Source organism: Caloenas nicobarica, chromosome 31 (genome assembly GCF_036013445.1).
Source record: "Caloenas nicobarica isolate bCalNic1 chromosome 31, bCalNic1.hap1, whole genome shotgun sequence".
NCBI lineage: Eukaryota > Metazoa > Chordata > Aves > Columbiformes > Columbidae > Caloenas > Caloenas nicobarica.
Window position 1 is genome coordinate 2,547,131 of NC_088275.1, and position 21,321 is coordinate 2,568,451.

At 55.1% G+C, this 21,321-nt stretch overlaps 1 protein-coding gene across 2 annotated transcripts; it reads right to left on the bottom strand.

The window, feature by feature from the left end:
• Nucleotides 1–1,685: 1,685 nt before the first annotated feature.
• VPS45 (vacuolar protein sorting 45 homolog) lies at nucleotides 1,686–17,697 on the bottom strand. Of its 2 annotated transcripts, XM_065653755.1 has the most exons (16): nucleotides 17,679–17,697; nucleotides 16,517–16,582; nucleotides 16,312–16,446; nucleotides 15,776–15,836; nucleotides 14,827–14,906; nucleotides 14,366–14,434; nucleotides 14,020–14,157; nucleotides 13,530–13,640; nucleotides 13,215–13,349; nucleotides 12,971–13,084; nucleotides 12,173–12,340; nucleotides 9,434–9,592; nucleotides 9,170–9,277; nucleotides 8,773–8,894; nucleotides 6,588–6,719; nucleotides 1,686–2,814 (listed from the first exon to the last, which is right to left on the bottom strand). In XM_065653755.1, the coding sequence occupies exons 2-16, from the start codon at nucleotides 16,568–16,570 to the stop codon at nucleotides 2,727–2,729; spliced, it is 1,674 nt and encodes a 557-aa protein (XP_065509827.1). In that variant the 5' UTR covers nucleotides 16,571–16,582; nucleotides 17,679–17,697; the 3' UTR covers nucleotides 1,686–2,726. The 2 variants fall into 2 exon arrangements, with proteins under 2 accessions (XP_065509827.1, XP_065509826.1); XM_065653754.1 differs by lacking the exon at nucleotides 17,679–17,697 and having other exon boundaries at nucleotides 1,687–2,814; nucleotides 16,517–16,695.
• Nucleotides 17,698–21,321: the final 3,624 nt, after the last annotated feature.

A 21,321-nucleotide genomic window follows, 5' to 3' on the forward strand; every position in this document is an offset into this window, starting at 1 on the left:
GGTGACGTCTGAGCGCGGCTCGCCGCCCGCCAGCGCCTTTTTTAATTATTATTCTTTGTTTCCCACTCGATCTGCAGCTCGGTGGGGGCGCGTGGGGTCGGGGGGGGACGCGAGCGGACGGCGCATCCTCGGGTGTCCCTGTGTCACCGCAAAATAAACCTTCGTGCCGAACGGAAAAGCGCCCAGGTGGCACCGGGAGGGTCTTTCTGCCAAGAGGGTTTAGGATTTTAAAGAAAAAACCACTTTGCAGAGAGTGCTTCCCTGGGAGGGGCCAGGGAGGGTCTGGGAGCAGGTGAATAAAACCCAGCGAGGTTTAGATGCTGCTTAGAAAAACCCCCTTTTTCTGTTTATTCCGTCTCCCTATAAATCCTGCAAGTGCAGAACTACCTGAGCTGGGGCTGAGGTTCCAGACTGGGCTTAGAAGAGGGATGCATAAAAAGAGAGAGAAAACCAGAGAAAGGAAGAAGTAGTTGTGTTCGGGTGAAGAAAGAGGTTGAGAAATTGTCCATCAACCCATCGGCTGCTGCTGTACAGTGCAACCCTTCCGGCCGCCCCTTGGTCTGGCGCACACCACGCCGAGACCTCAACCCAAATCCTCTGGAATGAACGCGTTGAGGATCCCGACGATGCCTCTTAAACCACGACCTTCTGCAACCAAAGCAATTCGTGGAGTATCTGCAGAGGTTTTGAGTGAGGGGCTGGGGGGCCGTGTCTTTCCTTGTTGCGTCGCTGGTGTTTCCGTCGTGCTCTCCAGAGCCATGGGATGTGAAAACAAATTCAAATCCACCCTCTGAGACGCTCGGAGCAGGAACTGCCACGTCGTGCCTCCGTTTCCCCAGTTATACCATGAGGATAATGATAGTTGTGGGGGTTTTTTTGACAATTTTATTTAAAAAGTGGCTCAGCACTTTGTTCCTTCCCTTATTCTCGGTGGTAAATTTAGCCCTGGCTTAGGTGGGTCCGGCGCGACAAAGCGCGCGAATGGATTTAATAACATTTAATACCATCTTGCTGTGTTTTGGGCAGGTCGCGCGGGCGCTGATGGCGCCGGTGGCAGCGGGACGGGCTCGTCGGGCCCTTCGCACCGAGCGCTTTCCTTCCTAGCCCTCTGCGTTGCACCGGGACCCGACGCGCCGCGCACGCCCGGCCCGGGGATCCTCGCTGGGGCTTCCTCGAGGGGTTTGTGCTGGGGTAAAACCCCCATCTCCACCATTTTTAAACAGCTAATGGAAGAATTTACTCTTTTATTAGCTGCTAATTAACTCAGCCTGGAGTCTGATGACCTTTGTGGGTGGTTGTATTTCCAGCAGCGATGTCATTTTTGTTTCTGGTCGCAGGATAGATCAAAAGTCTCTAAGAAAAAAGCAACTTGTGGCCAGAGCCGGGAGCGCCCACCTGCCCACAGAACCAGAAGTATTTCCGTTATAATGTTACAAAACTACAGCGATCGCTTCTTTCCTACCTTTTGTTACATGAGCACAAATATATCGTTGTTCTTAAAATGTAAGAGGGAGGGAAAGGACCTTGAAAATGGGCAAAATGAAGAGAATGTCTCTCAAAACCCGTTTGCGTCCTGCTTGCCGTCCCCAAACACCCTCTGTGCTGCAGCCCTGAGGTTGCAGTTTTGCTCCCTGCGACGTGTTGATTCATAATAAACAGTTACCGAAATATCTTCTTGCTGCAAAAGCCGAACAACAAACGCTCGCGGTTTATTTCTGTGTTAACGCCACCACGCGCCAACCCCCCCGCATCGTTTTGCCTCTGGATGTTGAGTGTGAAACTGCTGCTTCGGAGAGGAGTTGAGTTTAATTAGGATGTGTGGGTTTTCTTGTCTCTGGAGATAATTACAGCACGATGGGAGAATTGACCCCTGAATTTCCGTGTAAGGGCCACGACATGGAGCAGGAGTCCTGCTGAAATACGTGACATTTTCCAGGAGTGGAGGCAGAACTGCAGCTGGAACCCGTCTCTGACCTCAGACCTTCCGAGTTTGAGCCAAGCTCATCACGTTGGCTTAAGGCAGGCGTGAGCCAGGGTTCAGGCAAACCAACGTGAAGCTGCCGTAGGACACCGGTTATAGAGCCAGTGGAAGGGCCAGAGCAGCTGCAACTTCTCCAGCACCTCCTCAAGATCTCCAGCTCTGCGTTTCCCGCGGGAGGGTGAACCCACCTTAATCCCAGCCTAACCAGCCTAAACCCCCCGCTGAACCTTCGCGCCTCCCGCGTTCCTGCCCAGCGGCCGCTCTCTCCTCGCACTGCGGCTTTCAAGCGCTTGCAAATTGGTTTATTTTGGCCGTAAATGACGTGCCCCGTTACGTGTTTCACCTGCGACATTTTCCCTTCCTGCCCCGACTTCTACCCCGGTGGTGCTACAAAAGGGATACGAGGAATCATTTAATAGACGAGAGATTCAGCAGGACTCAAAATATACAGACAACGAGCAAAGAGCGTCTCGTGCCCATCAGCTCCGCCGCACACAGCGCCTGGGCCAGGATTGTTCATCGGGGACAAAACCCGCGCGCTGGGACGAGGTTTGTCCGCGGTGACGCTTTTCCCCGCAGGTTCCCGTTCCAATTCCGCATGTTCTGAGCCGCGTTTGTGAGAAGACGAGGAGGGTTCCGCAGTTCGGGGCACGTCCTGGTTCACCGGGGCAGATGTTTCTGGTTCCCGTTGAGGATCCGGCGCTTTGGGGAGCTCTGGGGGGCCAGACGAGGGTTTGTCCGGGATTCACCGTCTGCTGCTCGACCGCAGCGGCGCTTGGGAGCTCTCGGTGGCGCGGCCGCGGAACCCAGAAGCCGTCACCTCCTCCAGGAAGCTGCCGAGCAAAGAGACAAGGAACAACTTTTCACTCATCCAGACACAAAATAACCACAGACTGAATGGTTTTGGTTGGAAAAGCCCCTCAAGATCATAGAGTCCAACCATAACCCAGCCCTGGCACTGCCCATGTCCCCGAGAACCTCTTCTCTGCGTATTTTCAACCCCTCCAGGGATGGCGACTCCACCACTGCCCTGGGCAGCCTGTTCCAATGCCCCACAGCCCTTTGGGGAAGAAATTCTCCCAAATTTCCAACCTCAACCTCCCCTGGCGCAACTCTAGGCCACTCCTCATCACACTTGTGCTCCAGCCCTTTCACATCCTCACTTAACGTGACCAATTATCATTAAACTCCAGCCCGACTAAGCGCGGCTCCTCCTGGGCTCAGCTCAGCACCTGCTGGGCACTGGCAGCTCCGCTCACCCCAGTAACAAAGCCGGGAAGTTTTCCAGTGGCCCCGTTTGGTTTTGTGCTCCCTCCCCGGCTTCCTGTGTGACCAAGGGCAGGAAAGGGCTGGCTGGAAACTCCTGCGGGGCGTCCGCCTCCCAGCTCCTCATCCTCATCCGCTGCTGCCTCCTCCCAGCTCCTCATCCTCATCCGCTGCTGCCTCCTCCCGGCTCCTCATCCTCATCCTCATCCACTGCTGCTTCCTCCCGGCTCCTCATCCTCATCCGCTGCTGCCTCCTCCCGGCTCCTCATCCTCATCCGCTGCTGCCTCCTCCCGGCTCCTCATCCTCATCTGCTGCTGCTTCCTCCCGGCTCCTCATCCTCATCTGCTGCTGCCTCCTCCCGGCTCCTCATCCTCATCCTCATCCGCTGCTGCTTCCTCCCGGCTCCTCATCCTCATCCTCATCTGCTGTTGCCTCCTCCCAGCTCCTCATCCTCATCCGCTGCTGCCTCCTCCCGGCTCCTCATCCTCATCCTCATCCGCTGCTGCCTCCTCCCAGCTCCTCATCCTCATCTGCTGCTGCCTCCTCCCGGCTCCTCATCCTCATCTGCTGCTGCTTCCTCCCGGCTCCTCATCCTCATCTGCTGCTGCCTCCTCCCGGCTCCTCATCCTCATCCTCATCCGCTGCTGCTTCCTCCCGGCTCCTCATCCTCATCCTCATCTGCTGCTGCCTCCTCCCAGCTCCTCATCCTCATCCGCTGCTGCTTCCTCCCGGCTCCTCATCCTCATCCGCTGCTGCTTCCTCCCGGCTCCTCATCCTCATCCGCTGCTGCCTCCTCCCGGCTCCTCATCCTCGGTGTTGCCCGCCCTCCCATTTCCAGCCTCTTTAAACCCGGCTTAAATCAATACCGAGCCGCACGGAAACCTCTGGGCACTACCCAGTCAGATCTCAAGGAAGTTTGAAGCCAGTAAAAGGCTTAAACACGCACTCAGGCTTCATCCCAGTCTCTCTGGATGATTTTCCAAGGAAACTGAAGGGGTTTGAGGCTGAACCCCAGGGACCCGGCAGATTCTCCTCAACGTGACTGTGCCGTGTCCAAAACCTGATTTAACCAGGTCCCTGCGATTCCGCCCTGTGCACACACCAAAACTGGGATTTTTTCATCCCGACCATGAGTATTTTTTCACCTCCAACGCTTTAAAGCATCGACTTACGGTGTATTCACCAGAAAATGCCGATTTCTCCTTCGCAGATACGCTTTAAATCTACAGCTCTACCAACATAACCAGCTCCAAAAGCTTGTTTGTCTCTTTGTAAAAAATAAAGCTAACTCTGGCTGTCCCTTAAGCCCGGCCTAAGCACGGCTGCTGAGCCCAACTGGAGCTGGAGCGGGAAGAACAATGAAAACCAGGGATTAACGCGCTTACCCGGGTGGCTCGGGCATTACCAGCCAAATCGCCTTGTTTATTGTGACATATCGACCCTAATCCGGCAAAAATCAGCAACAGTTCATTAAAGGGAGGCCGGGGATCAGCGGAGGAGTCGGGACACAGGGAAATCTGGGGCTCTGCACTGGAATATCTGTGATTTCACGCGTTTTGCTAAAATTGCGGTTAAACTCCTCATTCCTCCGCTGTCCTGCTCCTCTCTGCCCTCCCTTGAAAAGGCCTCGAGATCCCCCACTCAAAAATTCGGGTTTTTTATCATTTCAGTGGCCTCCTTTTAGGAAACCTTCCCCAACGCCCAGGGAACGCCGCTGATTAGGGTATTTTCATCCTCCCCCCGCGCTTCCCAGGCAGGACCCAGAAAAAGCAACAACCTTGTTTTTTCCTTTTTCCTTTTTCTCCCCCACTTCATTCTTTGAAATGCAAGTTTTGAGGCGGCATCCTCGTTTCTCCCTAAATAATTCAAAGGCTGCGCCAAAACCATCGGAGCCCTAACGAGCTGATCCCACTCATTACACAAATCCGCCCGTGGAGCCGGCGCTGAGTTTTCCCTGTTCCGTCCCCAAAAAAGTGACGGCTTTTGCCGAATCTGCCACATCGATGTGTGGATGACGGGACCAGACGCTGCGAAAAGTGGAGCAGGAATGTCGGGAAGTGTCAAAACCCACCTCAAAACATGAGGTTCCAGTGGATTACCAGCCTGGTTTTACTTTGGTGTCCTTGCAAGATGACGATTTATTGAACTTCCTCCGTTTTCTCAGTCAAAAAGCAGCTGGGATGTCCAGCGATCTCTTATTCTTCCTATTTCTGGGCTTGGCTGAAACAGGATTTAGTTCAAAGGCCACTTGTGGAGCAGGAGGTCGACAAGCTGGGTAATTTGGGCCAGAATCGCTCAATATGTGGGCTAATCCAGACTTGCCTTTGTAACCCAGTTCGCCAACGCAATTTGCTCCTGTGCTCACAGCAGGTTTCCGATAATCTGACATTAAACTAAAGCAGGAGCCAAATTTCAGGGAATTTGGGTATTTTTCTGAGCAATGAGAGGGGCAGCTGAAGTTTGGGATAATTCCTGCTCCTGCGCGGGCACTTGTGGAGCCTGAGGCTCCTTTAGGGCGTGCAAAGGAAGGGCAGAAGCGCAGGGATTTCATAAACACCCCGCCAGGCTCTGCCGCGGCCGCAGCGCACGGACACGGGCTGAAAAGCCAGCGGGTTCCTCGCCTCCTCGCCACCCCGAGTCCACCTGTCAGTAACTGAGATTATAAAGCGCTTGTCAGCTGGATTTGGGACACACGACACGGGGTGTGAACAGCAAGTGTTCCCGCAACTCCCAAAGCTGCTAACCCTCAAAATTTCACCCCAAACGTGGAGAAGCGTTGCTCCGCCTTCCCTCTGCGCAGCTGCCGGACGCCGCCGCGGGCGCTCCCAGGGTTTAAATGTCACCAATTTCCTGCTGCGACACATGGGGGAGATGCGGGTCACCTGTCGCATTCCTGCGTCACCTGTTCCAGCGGCTCCCGGTCACAGGGAAAGGAGCGCGGCGCCAAAAATTCCTGCCGGCCTCCCCGGAACGGCAACTGGGAGCGTCCAGCAAACCAGTGTGGAAAGCTGCATTCTGCAGGGAGAACTGGGAACGACCCGGAATCGCAGAGCTCGGCTCTGATCACAGGTACAAGAAACCGCCGCTGGCAAACACTCCAGGTTTCAACGAGCGCTGAATCCCTGCCGCTGCGCCGGCTCCTTGTTCCTATTAGAGCCTGCGGCCAATTATAAGCAGCAAAAACCACCCAGATTGAGCTCCCTGACCCTGGACTTGGTAAAACGCACGTTGAACCTCGAGCGGGTCCCAGCGAGCAGAGTTGCGCTCGGCCCGTTTTGCTGCGCTGCGAAGGTCCCTCGACCGCCCCGCGGAAGCCGCGGGACCCGGCGCGTTTCTCACCTCCTGGTGTTGTGGATGGTGGTGCCGCCCAGCACGATGCGCACGCCCGCGGTGCTGCGGTTCAGGTTGTACACGGTCAGCGCCTCTTCGTACGTCGCCCCCCCGATGATGAAGACGATGATGTCCTGCGGCCTAAAATAACAACGCCAACGGTGAGACGGGATCAGACAACACCCACAAGGATCAATCCCGGACCGCAACGATTCCTCTCCCCAGACCACCTCATTTTTGTGATGTTCTGCGCTCAAGACTAACAATAAACGGCTTTTTAAACGTTGTCTCCCCTGAACGTTTACACAAGGTGCTAACGGGCTGTAAAAGCCGCCTCCGCGATGCCCCCGCGCTGCAGCGCTGATGTTTAATGCATGACGGAGCCGCTGCCGCGGGGGAACTCCATTGATCTGGAGCCAAACGAGGACGCGAGCGGCGCGGCGCAGGGTTTGCTGGCTGGTCACACCATTATTGGGGTTTACGCCTCAGTTTAAACCTCGGAGGTTCCGTTCCCTCACCAGCCTGGGGACGTGGGATGGTACAGAGATGGAGAGTGAGGGGAGAGGGGGGAAAGGAGGGAAAAAAGAGGGCCAAAGGAGAATTCTGCAGAATTGCAGCTAAAAGGTGCGGATCACATCCCATCCGTCACCCGCAGAGTCCGAGCGGCCGCGTCTCCACACAATTAATTTTCTGTTGCCGTCTCAAACCTTGTCTCTGCTTTCCAAGCAGCCACTTGCTGCAGAGCTGGAATTCACCCGTCTGCGATATCCAGCACAAAGATGTGAAATCGGATGGAGAAACCCAGGAGGAAGGATAACCCGGTGGGATGGGACAGCTCAGGTCTGTGCTGGGCTGCAAAATAAACTGGAAATGCCTCCGAGATGAGAAAATTTCCTGCGTGGACATTATATCGAATTTCCGCACAGTTGGGATCGCTGGGTATCAGGAATACGGCGCAGAATATACTTCTTTTTGCTTTGGTATTATTCCTGCCTTCCTTGCAGGATTTAAGCTTGGCTTAGGGGAGCGGCGGCAGAACTGCAGCCTCTCCCAAAGCCTCCAGCATTTACCCTGCCGAGTTCGCCCAGAGCAGAAAGCAAAACCACGCAGAGGCGAAAGAACACAGGGACCTCGCTGCTCCCCCCAGTGCCAGGGAATCACCACCTCTAGCCAGGGCGAAGCAGAATAAGTAATTCCAGAAGAACCCCCAGACCAGTGGGCTCAGCGGTGAGCGATTCCCCCTGCTCTGCTCCTCAGGCCCAGTTCGCGGCTGGATCTCCTTGGGTTAATTGCCAATTGAACAGCAGAGGAAAAAACAACTTTCCTGAACGAACAAGGCCAGAGTTTCCAAAACACCTCCCAAAACCAGACTAAGCTCAAGAGAATCGATCTGGTTTAGCCATGGTGTCGCTTGCCCAAATCTTCAGGGCCGTACGCGGAGCTGGATGGAAAAGCCAAAGGGTTCCACAGCTGACGTTGCCAAAAAAGGAGATTTTTGCGTTCCCTGCCCGAGGGGATCCCTGGCCCGTCCCTTCAGACGCGCGTCAGCTACCGACGGCTCTGAACACTTCCCAGTTCTTTCCAATTTCCAGCGCTGCATTTGGAGCAGGAGCTTTTCCTCCCTTGCACCAGTGTGATGTTTAATACAGAAAGAAATAGTTCAAAAGAATCCTTTCAATTGCAGCAACCGCGGCCCTTTGATCAAAAAATGCAAAGCCTGTCAGCCTGACCTCCTGCTGAACTGCCGCCAAGGCCGTGACGCGAGGGGAGCGTCGCCGGCCTGCCTGCGGCTCTGATGCTGTTACACTGAGTTCTGTGCAAGTGTTAACTTGAAATTCCTCGCTCCGTTGGTTTGGCACTAAGGCCAAACCATCGAGCGGGTCGTTTTCCTCCAAACCCGATCACGAAAACGTGTTTTGAGATGCGCCCCCGTTTTCATGACGTTGGAGATGAGGATCCCAGAGATGAGGTTCTCGGGGACTCCATCACCTTAAAGCTCTTTTCCAACCAAAATGATTCTATGATTTCAGCCTCTCGGGCCACCTACTTGAGAATACACAAAAAGACCTTCGCAATCAAGACATTTCTCTGCCAGGCTCAAGTTTTGTTCATCCCCAGGCGAACAGCAAAGCGAGCGGCGCTGGGAGGAGCAGACGCGCTCGGTTCCACCAAACCGCCCCAAATTGCCCCGTACCTGTCGCGGAGCGTGTTGGGCCCCAGGTAGGGGAACTGGCTGTCCCGGAGCTTCCCCTTGATGAGCTGGTCCAGCGTCTCGTGCAGCAGCGGCTGGTGCTGCGTGTACACGTTCTCAACGCCCTGCGGTGCGAGAGCAGCTCCGGTTACGGGTTAATCCAGCACAGCAGCCGGGGAGAGAGAAAATCAGCAAAGATGCATAAAAAAGCAGCGGCATCTGATAGATACATCACGCATTAAAGTCCAGATTTAGAGGGGCTTTTCAGCAACTAACCCCTTGGTTTTCAGTAAGAATTATGGCCTAAAAGCCCAGTGCACTGATTACTAAAGCTCTGACAGCTGTGACGCAAGTAATTTTGACCAAAAGTGTGGACATTTCACCTGTGGCAGGTCCGTACCTTCAGTCCTTTGAGGAACTGTTTGGTGATGGCCACGGCGTCCTTGGGACTGAACAGGTCGCTGCCCCGGACCCGTTTCCCTCCGTACTCCACGACGGCCGACACGAGCTGGACAGACAGAGAGAAAACAGAACAGGAGTGTTCTTAACCCGGGAGAGCAGCTGCCAGGGCTCCACGAGGTGCTGCAGCGACCGCCAAGGAGCCGGGAACATTGATCCCAAGCAGACAGCGTGGCCAAGGTGGATTTTCCACCTCGGCGGGTACCTTTCGGTATTTGTCGGCCACGCCGCGGTTCTTGAGCTCGGTGAGCAGCCCAGGGAGGCTGTTGCTGCTGTGCCGCTCGTAGTGCAGCGCGTAGAGCATCACCAGCCGCGCCGCGTCCAGCTCCGTCACCCGCGGGTTCCGCAGCAGCCGCCGCACGTTCTGCGGACACAGGCGCAGCAGGGTGAGCAGAAAGCCCTTCAAAATACCGTAAATCAGAGCAACACGGACCCCGCTGCCCGGCGACAAATCCGCCTGCAGGAGGAACGTGAGAGAATGAAACTGGCGTAAGAAACACAGAGTGCGACGGAGCGCCAGTTGCTTTTGGGTGTTTTCCTGAAGCTGGGAGTTCCCAACCCAATTCCGTTGGCCGTTTTTAACTCTTTGGGGTGAGCTCAGGTTCCTGGACCAGACACAAAACTTGAATCTCTGCCCTTCCCTTCCCAACCTGAGCCAACACTGGCCCGCGGGTTCCATCCTCAGATTGACTATAAGAAAAAAACCAGCGAGGACAACGACCCAAATTCCATTTTCTTTTGGAAGATGCGGGGCAGAAGCATCGAAATCTCAGGTAACCTCTGGATGTGACAAGTGGAGGAGCAAGTATCAACCACTTGGAAGTGAAGGAAGAAAGGAATCAAAGTCTGAAAAGAAAGATTACTGGAGGTAAATACAGAAATCTACAGTTATTACTTCTAATACGGAGATGATTACTTTTTCTGCTGAAGAAAAGATGATCCCGTCATAAATATAAATGAAGAAGCTGCCTGTTGAAGTGCAGGCCCTTTCCCAAGAGGTTTGATCCCCGGCACATGCCATGGCAGGATAGAACTGCTTGTGTAAACTGAAAATGAGCTGTATAAGAACTCCTCGTGACACCAAAAAGCTCCTGTTTCCTCTCTGCAACCTCCCAGTCGTTGTGTTGAGTCAGAGTAGAGATAATCGGAGTTGAGAGAACAAACGCTCCCCAAACTCCCAGCACCGGTGGGCAACGGGGAATCATCCAGCAGCGAAACCATGTCGGGAAAGTGTTGGCATTATTTACCATTCGCTGTAATTTGTTTGCCTGGTCACACAAAATACAGGATAAACCCCTGGCTTTGAGGAGGACCAACGGGGCTCTCCGTTAACCTCGGTGAGCCCGAATTCACCTGTGCGGGTGGGCCGGAGCCGCGGGGGGACGTTTGCTGGCAGGAGTTTCGCTCCCGCGCCGCAGGGCAACGCGGCGAACAGCAAAACCATTGTCCGCGCCAGCAGCCGGGACTCCGGCCCCCCGTCCATCTCCCCAGGCTTGAGCACCGTCGGGATGCAGAGCAGCCCAAGTGTGCTGTACCAAAATGAACAATCGCTCGAGTGACATCAGCGGGAGGACAATTCCGCCTTTATTTGGTGCTCTGCCTCATTCTTTATTGTTTCTGTGGCCCTGGCCCTTTGCTGCCATTAGGGAACAGCCCGGGGCAGCTCGGAGATACCGATCTCTCGCCTAAAAAGGCACCGGGTGGTTTTGCCTTTATTCCGTGCTTTTCAGTTGGGAGAAATCCAACAGAGCCCTTTGGGCTGTGAGCAAACCGCGGGCAGCTTCTCCGCGTTCCAAACTGCAGGAATACTCGGTTAGTGCAGACTAAGAGCTAAATTAGCAGCCAAGCGACCCCCGGGATTCGAGCCGGGGACACAACTGCATCGCCACCAGACCTTCACGTCCTCCCTTTCCTAATGCACCTGAGAGAACTTCAGAAAAAGTCAACCAATATTTCCCGAAATGGCCTCCAGCGCCAAGCACGGAAGTTTCAAAAATCAGCTCTGCGCTGGGTTAATTAATTAATTAACAGATCGCAGCACAGACACGAGGGGCTGACGGATCCAAACTCAAATATGTGACGTTTACACTGCACAAGCTGGATCTAGAAACAATGATCTAGCGAGGAATTGAAGTCTAAAATTGCCGTACTGGGAGTGGAGAATAACAGAAGCCAAGAAAATATGTATTTTAAATCTGTTGAAGATGCTTAATTTTCTAGCCAAACTGTTTCTCTGCTGTTGTGTGAAGGAGTCTGTTAAACGGTTAACTTCCACCTTAGCTATAAAAAATGTAGGAATTGGTTTTAAATCCCGAATCGCTGGTTGAACTTCCACAATAGCGCTATTTTCTGGGCATGCTCAGCAGCCACAATCCGTCACTATCGACGTCCCACAGACCCTGGGTCAGGTCACAGAACCCCGAGCCAGCGCGGGTCAAACTCCCGGCTCTGCTCAGCCAAAGCAGCCTCTGTTGGGCTTTTTCAGCCCTCTTTGCCACAGAAATCTTTTCTTTCTGAGGCTTTCCATTGTTTTTTATTTTTAAAAAATGTAAAAAAAGGTAAAAGCAGCTCAATGAATTTCAGACAATTTCAAGGATTCCATTTCTTCTCCCCAACAAATACAAGATTCTGCACAGGGCTCCCAGTTGTTATTTTTCACTGGTGCCTGTTGCCAGGAGCCAATGGAGCGCACAGAATGCAGGAACGTTGGCTCGTGAAATGTAAAGACAGAATTTGCAGAGACGCTTCTCGAGCCCGTTATTAACGATGATTCATCCCCATCTGAACCAAGCAGGGAGGAGGATCATCCCAACACCTCCCGCCGCAGCCCCGCGGGACGTCCGCGTGCGCAACTCCCACGGGCTGCCAGCAGCACTGGGGCAGTTCGGGACCAAACCGGCCGCGTTTAGACAAAGCTCAGGGTCAGTTTTGAAGCGTGAGGTACCTGGAGGGCGCTGGAATGGTCGTTCTGACAGGCCAGCTCCTGCTCCACCTCCGACACCTCCAGCAGGTTCCGCTCGGCGACCAGGCGCGAGAGCTCGCCCACCACCGTCACGTGCTTGGACACCGTGCCCGACATCTTCCTGAACTGCGGGTAGTTCTCCACGAACGCCTGCCGGGGACACCGGGGCAACCGCCGCCTCAGCAGCCACGCGCGAGGCAGCGGGCGCGCGGCCCGGCCGGCATTCACACCGGTTCACGTGCGGCAACGCAAGCGGGAGCGGCGCGGGAGCGCGGATGTCGGGCACCGCAGCCCCGGGAGCCCGTGGGATTTCTCCAATTACTGCGATTTCTGGATGCGCTTTTGATTTATTCTTAAAGCGCAGAGACGGAATCTCCAAAGACATCGCCAGGATTCTTTAAATCTGAATCAACAGCCTGTGCTCTGCGCTGTTGCCAAGTGGCCCAGCTCAGGTCTAAAGTCCATATTGGACTGAGCTCCGCACTTAAACCAGAGCTTAACAACTCAGCTCTCGGGCTTTGGGATTCCGGCTGGCTCTCCGCAGCAGTTACGGAATAAGCGGGTTTGCAGAACGTGCTGCAGTGGTGCAGAATCGAGGCGCTCGTTACAGAACCACCGTAACAAATGCAGCACAAAAAGGAGGTTCCCGCTCCGCAAAACCAGCACGGCACCGAGATGTGCCCAGGTGGTACTGGCGGTGGGACAGCAAGTCGTGATCTGCGCTACCCCGCGACGGACGGGCTGTAAAAATCCCCTGGGTCACACCTGGATTGTCCGTACCTTCATATCCGCAATGGATTCCAGCTTCTGCTGCTCCTTGGGCTTCCTCCTCTGGAAATCCTCCATCAGGTTCTTGATGTTGCTGCCGATCTCCGCGAAGTTCAGGTACATGTTCTGCGGGGAACAAGAGAGAAAGCAAGTCAGTTCCACGCCAATTTTTCACATCGCCACCTCAATGCTCACTGCAAAGCTCTTTTTAGGTGGCAAAACCCCGAGCGGAACTCGATCCCACCGAGACACCTACGTTGGCGTAGAACTCGTCGTTCTCGGCGGACAGAACCACCTCTCGCAGGTCCTTGCTGATCCCCGGCACCCGCGAGAGGTCGATGCGGTTGTTGTTAATCCCCAGCAGCTCGTGGACCATCGCCTGGTACGTCCACTAACGAGCGTGGCGAAAGAGAAAAGAAAATCATCACCTCAGTGAGATAAATTAACAGATTTCAGGCTGTGACTCAAACAGAAGCCAGTTGAGATGAGGTTCTCAGGGACGTGGTTTAGTGCCAGCGTTAATGGTTGGAGTCGGTGATCTCAAAGGTCTTTTCCAACCCAAATTATTCACCTGGTTCAGCAAGGGGGTGATGGCGTCATCAGAGCGATCCAGGATGAGCAGCAACGGAGGAACCTCCGTGCGCCGAAAGTCAAACAGCTCGTACTCCTTAGTGATCACTTGCTGTCAAGAAAATGAAAAATAATAGATACAGACCTGAGAAACGTTTCCTCTTGGTTTGGATACAGGCGAATAAAAAGCGAAGAGCTGGTGGAAAATAAGTTGTGCTGCTGTATTAATTGACGCTGCTAACGAAGAAATAATAACCTGCTCTCCAAAGGCGCTGGTAACCTACTGCGATTTCTGATGCTCACGGGAAATATAGTTTTCCACCCGCTCTCTGGTTGAGAGCGGAGAGGAGGGATGGGACTCACCCAAAAATAAAGGACAGAATTTACACGAATCACCTGAAAAAGGGTATTTCTCTCCAACGGATCAACACGTAAAAAAGTGAAATGAAATCTGAGCAGGTTGCTAAGTTGCTGGCAGGTTGTGAGCGTACCTTCACGCACTCGGCCAGGCGCTTGGCGGGCTCGGAGGAGAGCTGGTACCGGATCATGGGGCACTTCTTGAGGGACAGCAGCAGCGCGGTCAGTCCCTGCGTGCTCCTGGACAGCTGCGCCGGGTCCCAGTGCCGGCCCTGCGCAGAAACCGCCCCAAACTCACCTCCGCTCTTAGTGCTGCCACTCTTACAGCCCTAGAGCAAAGTGGAGTTTGAAGGAGCCACGAGCTGAATTCCCCGGAACTCCTCTCCTTGTAAGGACCAGCTTACCACTGCGCCCAGTTTGTTGTGGCCACTGGTCTATTAGCTGTAAAACAAGGTGCTTTTTTTCACTTTTTTTTCATACCTGGCAGCAGCCCAAGAGGTTGAGAGAAAACACGTGTGGATTCACCGCGATGTAATCGCCGTAGAACTCCTGCCAAGAAGCAAAAGCCGATTGTGACGTGCAGCCCCACAGCAGCTGCATTTTCACCCAAATTACACCCGGATTGTTTCTCCTGCCTCCACCTGAACCTCTCAAATCCCTACACGTGCGCTCAGGACTCCACCGGGTGTATTTTTCAAGCATGAAGCTTCGTTGACACCACAAATAAAGAAAAGGGCAGAAGCAGCAGCGGCTCTGACAACCAGAGGACACCAAAACCAGATGACACAGGAGATTTTCTTTCTTTTACTTTGTAATCCCACGTGTATGTTCATCTCTTCTTCTCCAAGAACTAGAGTCCTCCCCCTACCAAGTTTAGTAGCCTGTACATTTGCTTTGCTGGTGTTTTGGGATTAGATCTACTGAAAATATTGAAAATTCACCTGAACTTCAGCCACGACTTCCTGCTCATCAGCCTCAGCCAGCGCCTTCACGTCACTCTTGCTGATCACGTTGCTGAAATCTGAAAGAAAATAACAGCAAAAGAAAAGGCAGGCTCTGTGAGTGACACAAAACCACCACGGAACCGTATGACCCGATTTTCCCCTGGAGAAGGAGCCAGCGATGGATTAAACGCCCCGTTTCATCGTCTGTCCTCACACCCGCCTAATTAAACACCAGCACGTCCAGCCCAGGTGCAGTCCGGAGATATTTATGCGTAAGAAACAAGTCATTAAATAGCTGAGCGCAGCGAGAGCTGCATCCGCGCTCCCAGCGCCGTCCCCGCAGAGCGGCAATGACATCTAGAGGCCACTCCACTCATTCCCCAGGACCTCCCCAGGCGATGCCTGTGCCCGAGGACCAGATTTAGTTATTCTGCTTCATTTCCCAAAACCACAGAGTATTTTGTGGCATGAGAAACACCCGCTTGATGCGCCAGACACCAGGAGACGCCGCGCAGCAGGTTCAGTCCAACCCTGCCACGTGAAGTCTCTCCAAACCCCATCTCTGAACTATTTACCTTCCAAATTTGGGCCAGTTTCTCATCTTATGCACCTCTGTTTTCCTCACCTCATCCCCAGCACTGACCTTATGAAGCTCCAAAACCCCAGAAATGTTCAGGGATGAGCCACATTGGAGAAACGCAGACTTACGGTGTTGCTTTGTAAAGATCTCTTACAACCTGCTTTGGTTTAATTATTTTATCTTATAGGTATCCACCCTTTGCTAAAAGAATTTGGTGACCTAGAGACTAGAAATCCCCCGTTCCCTGGATTTTCGTGCGGTTCGGTCAGCGGGGGCGCTCCCAGCGTCTCGCATCTGTATTTTCTGCTGAACGTCAGATCGGTCTCTGGCAAGTTGGACTCACTGGACAGAACAGGATGTACTTACAAATAAAATAGATGCTGTACTTTGGCCTCCGCAGCTCCTGAATGAGGAACTCCACGTTCTCCTGGACAAAAACAGCACCGAGGTGAGCAGATTTTAAAAATGTGGAATAAGAAAGGTTTGTGGTGACCTGTACCCCCTTGACATGGAATTATAGATTCATAGAATTGTTTGGGTTGGAAAAGAGCTTTAAGATGGAGTGTAACGGCTGGCACTGCCCCGTGTCCCTGAGAACCTCATCTCTGTGTATTAAACCCCTCCAGGGACGGCGCCTCCAGCGCTGCCCTGGGCAGCCTGTTCCAACGCCCCGCAGCCCTTTGGGGAAGAAATTCTCCCAAATTTCCAACCTCAACCTCCTTCCCCAGCTCCGTTCCCTTCTCCCAACTCACTGCAGCTCCTCAAGGCCTTTCCTGGCGTGAGGGTCCCAAACCCGCCCCCAGGATTCCTGGTTTTCCTCCCCATTCGCAGGCAGGGCCGCTCGCTGCCGCGGTCGCGCCGGTGCCGGCACACCCGGGCCCTGGTGGCCTCTGGGCTCCTACCTTGGTGGGCCGCAGGAAGCAGATGGCCTTCAGGTGCTTCATGGGCTCCCTGTTGGCGGAGTCCAGGCGCTCGAACAGGTAAACCTCCCTCTGCAGGATCTCGGACTGGGTGTACACCATGCTCACCGCGCCGGTCTGCGGAGGCGCGGACACCGTCACCCCGGCCCCGCCGCGGCCCCCGCCCCGCGCCGCCCGCGCCGCTCACCGTCTCCCGGTCCATGAGGAGAACCTTCATGCCGGGCCCGCTGTCCTCGATCATCTTGGACACGTACTGCTTGACGGCCAGCACGGCGTCCATGGCCGCCCCGCCCGGCTCCCGCAGCCGGGCCGCGCCGCGGGGCACGCCGGGAGCTGTAGTCCGCAGTCCTCCCGGCGTGCCCCGCCCCTTCCGGAACCGCCCCTTCCCCGGGGCTCGGTCCCGCCCCTTCCGGAACCGCCCCCTTCCCCGGAGCTCGGCCCCGCCCCTTCCGGAACCGCCCCTTCCCCGGGGCTCGGCCCCGCCCCCAGCCGCTCAACCCCCCTTTTCCGCCCCCGAAAAACCCCAAACCGCCTTTTCTGCCCCCAAAAGACCCCAAACCGCCTTTTCTGCCCCCAAACCCCCTTTTCTGCCCTCGAAAAACCCCAAACCGCCTTTTCTGCCCCCGAAAGACCCCAAACCGCCTTTTCTGCCTCCAAAAGACCCCAAACCCCCTTTTCTGCCCCCAAAAGACCCCAAACCGCCTTTTCTGCCCCCGAACCCCCTTTTCTGCCCCCGAAAAACCTCAAACCGCCTTTTCTGCCCCCAAAAGACCCCAAACCCCCTTTTCTGCCCCCGAAAAACCCCAAACGGCCTTTTCTCCCCGCGCCAGGCACTAAACCCTTGTCTTTCCCCCTACCAGGCACTAAACTCCCTTACCCCGCCACCCGCAGGCACTAAACGCCCCGTCTCCGCTCCCAGGCACTGAACCTGCTTTTTCCCCCTTTTTCCTCACAACCCGGCACTAAACCCCCCTTTTCCAACCCCCCGGGCACCAAAGCCACATCTTCCCCCCACAAGCACTAAACCCCTTTCCCCCCCAAACTGGGCACTAAACTCCCTTTTTGCCCCCCAAACCAGGTATTAAAACCTTTCTCCCCAAACCAGGCACTAAACTCCCTTTTTCCCCCCAAACCAGGCACTAAACTCCATTTTTCCCCCCCGAACCGGGCATTAAACCCCTTTCCCCCCAAACCAGGCACTAAACTCCCTTTTTCCCCCCAAACCAGGCACTAAACTCCATTTTTCCCCCCCGAATCGGGCATTAAACCCCTTTCCCCCCAAACCAGGCACTAAACTCCCTTTTTCCCCCCCAAACCAGGCACTAAACCCCTTTCCCCCCCCGTCATACCTGCAGAAGTTCAGCCCCTCCCTGGCAATCCTGTTTTCCAGCAAACAAAAGGTAAAAAAAACCCCAAACCCGGCATTAATAGATCACTTCAATACTGCGCATAACAAAGTGATGGGGGCAATTGCGTCTCACGGGAATTTCTCCCCAGTACAACCCACCGAGTGACCCGGGATGAAGGTCCAGGCCTGGGCAGGGTGAACACAACAACAACGTGCCGTAATTTCTGTTTCAGAAGCCCCGCGGGGGTCCCGTGTCCCTGTCCCCCGTAATGTCCCATTTTCCGGGAGCCTCGACCTTCATGGGACAACTGGTGCAACTGGAGCTCGGTCTATTTTGCCAACTTATAAAAGAGAAAATCTGCGCTGTTCATTCTGCTGCTGTTATTATTCCTGAGCGTGACGGTTTTGGAAAAGGGTTATTAACGTTCCTAAAAACGCGCTCACCGAACGTGCGCGTTTTATACCCAAAACGGGGAGCAGGTGGCGATGGAAAACGAAAAGTTATTTGCAAACCTTGTAAGTCGCTTTTCAGAAAAGCTGACGCGAGGGAGCTCGGCTTCTATTTCATCTGCCGTTCTGCTCCGTCTACATTTAATATACATCAAAATACATCACGGAAACGGGAACAGAGCTTGAAATTTTTGTGTTTTATAGGAAAAATAAAGTTGGCTGGAAATCTTGAAGCTTTTTCCCAACCAAAATGATTCTCTGATTTTGCAAATCCCATATTTTGGGAGCTTTTTTCCTCCTTTTCGCACCATTCCAATCTCTTCCATCACTACTTCTGCTCCTCATGCCCAAATTTACACCAATTTTTATATTTCCGCTTGTCCCGTGGAGCAGCAAATCGAAAGAATGTGCTTCCAGGTTCAAAGTACCAGAACGTGACAGAGTTTTATTAAAAATCGGGTAATTCTCCTCAAGACCAGCGGCTCCGCTTGAGGAACGTCCAAAGCGCGGGTCCCGTTAATCGCGGCGAGAACGGAGTCGGGATTAGCGGCTAAAAAGGGCCCCGCGCTGTCACCCCCTATTTATAGCAGGTGATAAATGATTAAATCCCGCCTTTCACTTCTAATTAAGCGACTCCCCTGCTCTCCCACCCGCGCTTGGATCTCGGCCTTGGCGAGGAAACGCTCTTCGTTACGGGCAATTGTTGACGTCACCTCGTTATATTTTCATCATATTGTGCTTCCCCTTTTAACAGTGATGAGAGGGGGGGAAAAAAGCCAATAAACAAGCAAAGGTCCCTTTGGGACTTTTGTAAACCGTGTCTGTATGTCAGTTATGGGGAGTTAACTGGCCACTGTGAGGGGTTTTTTTGGAAAAGCCAAGTGAGTTTTAAGGCAAGAATAGCTCTTTTATAACCCCGCTCGCCACGGCCTTTAGAAATCTTCTTTGCAAATGATTCCGGAGTGTAAGTCAAGCTGAGAAGGCTCCATGTCTCCGATCCCAGCAGGTTTTCCCCTTGGCCAGTGAGACAATTTCTGCACGAAGCCCAAACGCCGGCGGTTCCAGGCTCCCCAGCTCCTCGTCTCGCTTCTCGCCGTCCGCTCCTGCGCCTTTATCCCCTCAACTCCAATCCCTGATCCTCTTTGCGGCACTTTTCTCCTTTATCCCGACGTCCCCAATCAAATCCAGGCGAGTCGCAGCGCTCGGTTGAGGCCGCGCGTTAATCTCCGTTTGCGGGGGTGACGTGGAGCACCGAACGGTGCCGCGGGTGTTTGATGACAATTGGCAATTGGAGAGATCAGCCCGGTGCTCCTTGGGGTGTTAATTGTGCTTCAGAAGAAAGGGAAAAACTCGATGTTTCGCCTCTTTGCGCGAAGCTCTGGCTTCGTTCCTCGTCACCAGCCTGAGAAGTTGCGCCAGAGGAGGCTGAGGTTGGAAATTTGGGGTAATTTCTTCCCCAAAGGGCTGTGGGGCGTTGGAACAGGCTGCCCAGGGCAGTGCTGGAGTCGCCATCCCTGGAGGGGTTGAAAATACACAGAGATGAGGTTCCGAGGGACACGGTTTGGTGACAGCGTTGGGGTAACGCTTGGACTCGCCGTCACCGTCACCATCACTGTGCCCAACACGTGGTTTCAGACGCAAGGGCAGCACCAGAGTTATTGACGATTATTCCCAAAGCAGTTTCTCCCACCTGCGGAAACGCTTTAAACTAGAACTGGCAGAAAAGAGGCAAAACTGGGCTTTATCGCTGAGCCTGGGCAGTCGCTGGGAAGAACCAGCCAAGGCGACAAGCTCAGGAGGACGACGACACGGAGCCAGCGCTGGGGGGACAAAAAAGCCTCTGGGGAGGCCGGGACTCCACGGCACAGACTGTTCTTTCTTTACTGGACTTTTCTCTGCCCCCGTCACGATAAACAATCCTTTTGTGCGAGGTATAAACAACGCCGGCTCACTGGCGGAGAACAAAGGCCGCGATTCAGCGCCGGGATCAGCTGAACGGCTGCGCATGATGGGCCCCGACACCCCCAGAGCTTTCCCCGCCGTTCCGAGGGAAACGCGGTTGTGCAGAAGGACCAGGAGGGCAAACCCACCCGCCCCAGCTCTGTCGGGATTTACCAGCCTGTCCCGATACGGTGGCACCACGAGCGTCCCCGCGCCGGCCACCAAAACCCCCGGGTTGGCTTCTCGCGGCCGCGCGTCCTCCTGGTTTTGCGAAACAAAGTGAATGGCAGCGCCGGGCGCATTTTCCGCGTTCCTCACGCCCACGGCCTCGGGGACCCCTTGGGAGCTGGGGGGCACGGGGGGGCACAGCCCCGCACTGGGGACACGAACCCCGCGGGGGGTTATGGGCCCCACACTGCAGGTTTAGGCCCCGCAGGGGGACTAGAGCCCCACACTGGGGTACGGACCCCACACCGGGGGTTCAGGCCCCACATGGGGGTTCAGGCCCCACACTGGGGGTACGCACCCCACACCGGGGGTACAGACCCCACATGGGGGTTCAGAGTCCACATGGGGGTTCAGGCCCCACACCGGGGGTACAGGCCCCACATGGGGATTCAGGCCCCACACCGGGGGTACAGACTCCACATGGGGGTTCAGAGCCCACATGGGGGTACAGACTCCACATGGGGGTTCAGGCCCCACACCGGGGGTACAGGCCCCACATGGGGATTCAGGCCCCACACCGGGGGTACAGACTCCACATGGGGGTTCAGGCCCCACACCGGGGGTACAGGCCCCACACCGGGGGTACAGGCCCCACATGGGGGTACAGACTCCACATGGGGGTTCAGGCCCCACACCGGGGGTACAGACCCCACATGGGGGTTCAGGCCCCACACCGGGGGTTCAGGCCCCACATGGGGGTTCAGAGTCCACAGGGGGGTTCAGGCCCCACATGGGGGTTCAGGCCCCACAGTGGCCCCTCCGGGGGCTTACAGACCTTCCACAGGCTTCAGGCGGGCAGTTCAGGCCCCACTCGGGCCGTTCAGCCCCGCGGGGTTCCCGGGCCCCACTCGGGGTTCGTTCCCCCCGGGGCGGGTCCGCGCCCCTTGTGCCGTCACCGCCCGGCCGCGCGGGGGCGCTCCTCCCGCGTGCCCACTCCACGTTCCGCGCATGCGCCGTCCCGCCGCCGGGGGAAGGAGGCGGGGCCGCCTCTGCGCTGCCATTGGCTGAGCGCAGCCCGGCGGGGC